The sequence below is a fragment of the Clupea harengus genome, chromosome 18, assembly GCF_900700415.2.
Source record: "Clupea harengus chromosome 18, Ch_v2.0.2, whole genome shotgun sequence".
Lineage (NCBI taxonomy): Eukaryota > Metazoa > Chordata > Actinopteri > Clupeiformes > Clupeidae > Clupea > Clupea harengus.
This window is the reverse complement of record NC_045169.1, coordinates 23,473,838-23,478,693: the sequence shown is the minus strand read 5'-3', so window position 1 is coordinate 23,478,693 and position 4,856 is coordinate 23,473,838. Positions and strand designations below refer to the sequence as shown.

Below are 4,856 nucleotides of genomic sequence, written 5' to 3'. Positions count from 1 at the left end.
ATAAGAAAGACCACATGACATGAAATTCATTCCTGGACCACGTGACAGTAAACTAACTCAGTTGCTATTTGACCAAACACCAATGTGTTATAATATTGACTTCATCCCCAAACTCCAATGTGTTATAATATTGGCTTTATCACCAAACTCCAATGTGTTATAATATTGACTTCATCTCCAAACACCAATGTGTTATAATATTGGCTTCATCTCCAAACTCCAATGTGTTATAATATTGACTTCATCTGGGATTGCAAAAGACAACTTGGTTGAGCTGATTCTATTAGAGTGCAGAGCACAGCATGACCACTGGGGGCAGTAGAAGGCCTTTGCTCATGAGTGCAGCTCACAGAAAGTGAGCATACGTGCCAGAGAGGTAGCATTTCTTGGCCTTAGTCAAAATGTGACGGGACTGGTCTGAGGTCAGTTAAGTTCAGGACTACTATCGAGTAAAGAACAAGACGTTCATGATTAACAACAGCATCTTCTGTGTGTCAGGCAAATACAAAGAGAGAAAGAGAGAAAGTGAGAGAGAACCCTTCTCAAACCCCATTAATGTTGGCCAAAGAGTGAGATCTTTGAATCTTTTGACACCTAATTAAAGTCAATGTGTGTGTGTGTGTGTGTGTGTGTGTGTGTGTGTGTGTGTGTGTGTGTGTGTGTGTGTGTGTGTGTGTGTGTGTGTGTGTGTGTGTGTGTGTGTGTGTGTGTGTGTGTGTGTGTGTGTGTGTGTGTGTGCGTGTGTGTGTGTGTGTGTGGTGGGATCAGAGCAGTCATTTCTCTCTCCTTTGACCCGCTGGAGCAGCACCCTCTCAAGTGTTCTGATTGCTTGGTGAAACTGGATCATGTTAATCATTTTACTGGCAGTTCGGGAACCATAAGAATTTCACACTAATGTTGCTTCATCCTCAGGCCTCAATGTTAATGATGGTTTTGCACATAATATCTGTCATTGATGAAAGGTACATGCAAAGCATGATGAAGAGACTTGAACAAATCTCTGTGGCACTGAAGATAGCAGGTAATGACAGACATATTGATAGATGGTGTGATATGGTGTGATCATAATCACACTTATGAGTTTACACATCAGAGCAGGACAGAATATGATAAGTGAAAAATGTCAACAAGTCATTATCAAAAAGTAATGAAAAAGCTGTCAGCATGGGACATGACTGGTCTGAGTTCAGTTAAGTTCAGGACTACTATCGAGTAAAGAACAAGATGTTCATGTTCCATGTTCACCACAACTCAGCAAGCAGAGTGGCCAGCGTGTCAGATATCTGCATGTGGGTCTGACATTCTAAGCGTCGGTTTCACACATTTACATTTACCAAAGTGTTAAAGTTAACACCTACTTTCTGTGCTCTGCTGCAAATGAATGAAGAAGGATCGGGCGAACACGTGAAAGACTGATACTCTTCGTCAGAGGGTAGAGACAGCACAGAGCCAAACACTAATAGATATTCTCTATTTGAATATCCTCTAGCCCTGCTGAGCTATCAGTTATCAGTTCCTGCAGTGTTGCACAGCCTCCTTTACATGCCCCCCCCTCGTTCATTTGTGACCTTGTACCTTTCAATATGCTCCTCCAAATGGACACTTGTTTAATTGAACTGGCTGCTGCCATCTAGTGGAGATGTGCCCCCCCCCCCAATATATTAGGGAGTGACACTAGTAATTATAATAATAATAATAATAATAATAATAATAGTAATACTTATGATAATAATAATAATAACAATAACTGCAACAAAGCAAAAACTAAACAAACAGAAAAACATAAAATGTATAAGATATATATGAAAATATAATGGATACACAAGTACTGAAGTGTATATAAATCAGAAAAGACTGTTCAAGAGTGGTCACCCTTAGCTTTTCGTCAGGAACAGCCAGCCGACCTGGATGAAGTGATCTGAACTGTCTCAGGGGTGTGAATGATCTGACACTTAATCTGGTAGGGTTAGAGCTGTGTACATTAACAGTAAACCTCCAAATCAGGGTGAAACGTAGCCATGTGTTTCTTTGCTATCAGACCCTACTACTTCCCATGGCCGAGGCCTCTGGTGTGAGATCATGCTTCTCTCAGCACCGTTTGCACAAAGTGATTCTTAGTTATCATGCAAAAACAAAATGGTGGCATACAGTTACAGTACATTTCTGACTAATGTATTTTAACAACTCAAGAGCAAGCAGCTGTATGCTCTCTTAATCCCTGATGTACCTCACTTAATTACACAGAAACAATTAGAGCATACACACACGTGTGTGCGCACACACAGACACACACGCACGCACACACACGCACGCACACACACAAACGCGCACATGCACATGCTCACACACACGCACACGCACACACACACGCACACGCGGACGCACACACGCACACAAGCACGCGCACACAGACACTCGCGCACACACACACACGCGCACAAAAAAACACACACACACAGACCTGAGAAACAATGAGTTCTACCACAGCGACCACCACAAGGATATTGTAATGTTACATAAAGATAGGAAAACATTTTGTTCTGGAGGGAGGGACTGAGGATGGGGGAGGGGCTGATTATGAGGGAGGGGCTGCATATGAGGGAGGGGCTGCGGAAGAGAGAGGGCCTGAAAAACCTTCAAGGTTCTTTGATGAAGACATCACAGGCAATGCAAATGACATCAAGTCAACATTCATCTCGTTTTATGATCAAAATCACATTTATCTGCAGTGCTTCGACTAAAATATTATAGTGTGGCTGAGATAAGCAGAACTTTGACCTCTATTTTCTCTCCTGTAACTTAAATATGATCAAATAAAGACATTGATAGTGCATAAATACCACAGTGCTGAGCATCTGGTTCACCCTGGACTCTTTCTCACCCACAGACCCACAGCCTGTCAATGAGTAACCTAGAAGGAACACGTTGCACATGAGAGAGAGAGAGAGAGAGAGAGAGAGAGAGAGAGAGAGAGAAAAAGAATACAAAAAGTGAAAAAGGAGCCTGTGATCCCCCCCGTCATCCACAGGTGTTGGCACACAATCACACAACAGGTCGGGATACAAAACGTAAGACCGGTACGTCTCAGTGTCCCTGTGGTCTGAGATGGCAGCCTTTAGCATGAAGACCTGCCTAGTCCTTCTGGTCATTTCTCCCCTTCTCTCTCTGGCCAGGGTGACTACATTCAGCCAGTGTCCTGACTTCTTTGTGAACGGAGTGAGCCCCACCGTCCTGAGGGACCCCAGCAACAACAACCGCTATCAGCAGATATGCCAGTGCCTCCCCGACCAGAACGGGCGGGCGCAGTACTTTTACGCCACGCTGTACGACACTCAGAACAAGATACCCGTCTATTCTGCTTATACTCTCAGCCACGCCGATATTGACAGGGACGACCGCTGGTATGTTGAACCACAGGTGAGTTTAATGAATGTGATCTCTCTCTCTATCTCTCTCTCTCTCTTTCTTTTGTCTTCTCTCTCTCTCTTTCTCTCATTCTACCATATGTGTTTATTTCTTAATTTGGAAAAGCAAGAAAAAGGCTGGGTGCTATAAAGTATTCACATGCCAATATCATGGTCTCCAGACATGTGGCCTCACTTAACCACCGTCCCCCCACCCCACACACACACTCAAACACACACACCTCTTGTCCCCAACAGATTGACGGTGGCAAGACGGAGTGTATGGGAGGACAAAACCAGATCCCCATGAGCAACAGAGGACAGAGGCAGGCTCTGAAGAGGGACTACGACGGCTCCGGCCACGACAAGGGCCACCTGTTCCCAGTCTTCCACACGTCCACCACCGGCGCCATGCTGGCCACCTCCACCCTGACCAACGCCGCCCCGCAGGACCCCACCTTCAACAGGGGCCGGTGGAGGATCCACGAGGAGGAGGTGGTGGAGCTGGCGGAGGACTGCCTCGAAGCTTTCATGGTCACTGGGGTCGTGCCCGGGAGCGGGCACATCGGGGACGGAGTGAGGGTGGCCAAGTACTACTGGAGCGCCCTCTGCTGTCTGAAAGAGGAAGGGCATCGCTCTCGAGGGTTCATAGGACCAGATAACAATGGGCAAGTTCAAGAGTTAAGTGTGAAGGACTTGGAGAAGCGGTTGAGTAGGTCGGACCATTTCAACACCGCTTTTACTGTCTTCAGGGGAGGATGCTAATCATTGCATGGTCGTAGCTTTGTCTTATGGATGACGTGAGTTGTATGTTTTATTTGCAATAAATAAGGTATATTGTATTTGGCATATTACATTTTTTATATGTATGTTTTGGCCATGCATTGCATTTTAGGAATACTTTAAATGTGATTTAATCTGTGTAAAACGAAACAATGATGAGAGCTTATGTAGTTACCACATGGAATTTGTGCTTTGCACTTTAACTTACCAGGACTGCCTTTTCTGCAGGGCCGGCGTATTCACTAACAATGTATAATCGTCCATCACCTGCCAGTAGTGCCAACCCATTGTTTAAAAAGATGGATGCATATGTTTTGTTGGAGCCTTTATTTCTGACCTGGTTTGGTTTCTCTGGCTCGGATTGAGCGCCGTCTGACCCTGCTCCAGCTGGTGCCACTGGATTGAGCGTCGGCGGGCTGAACCTGCTCCAGTTGGTGCCACTTGAGTGGACTGTCTTGTAGCCCCGCCCCCCTCAGTGTTCAACTCAGGCGTCCTCTCCTCCACGCCTTCCTCTTCGCTGATCTGCTTGGCCACGCCTTCCTCTTCGCTGATCTGCTTGGCCGAGTTGGCACTGTCCGTGGGCGTGGTTACAATAATGGAAATAATGAAAAAGTCAATAATGCCGGATTATTTCATTGGTTCTATGTAATTCACTTGGGGCCTGGCTGC

At 45.6% G+C, this 4,856-nt stretch overlaps 1 protein-coding gene across 1 annotated transcript; it reads left to right on the top strand.

Moving 5' to 3' along the window:
• Positions 1-3,021: 3,021 nt before the first annotated feature.
• On the top strand, positions 3,022-4,500 carry wu:fd46g04 (endonuclease domain-containing 1 protein). The gene is made up of 2 exons (XM_031585196.2): positions 3,022-3,417; positions 3,663-4,500. The coding sequence occupies exons 1-2, from the start codon at positions 3,106-3,108 to the stop codon at positions 4,167-4,169; spliced, it is 819 nt and encodes a 272-aa protein (XP_031441056.1). The 5' UTR covers positions 3,022-3,105; the 3' UTR covers positions 4,170-4,500.
• Positions 4,501-4,856: the final 356 nt, after the last annotated feature.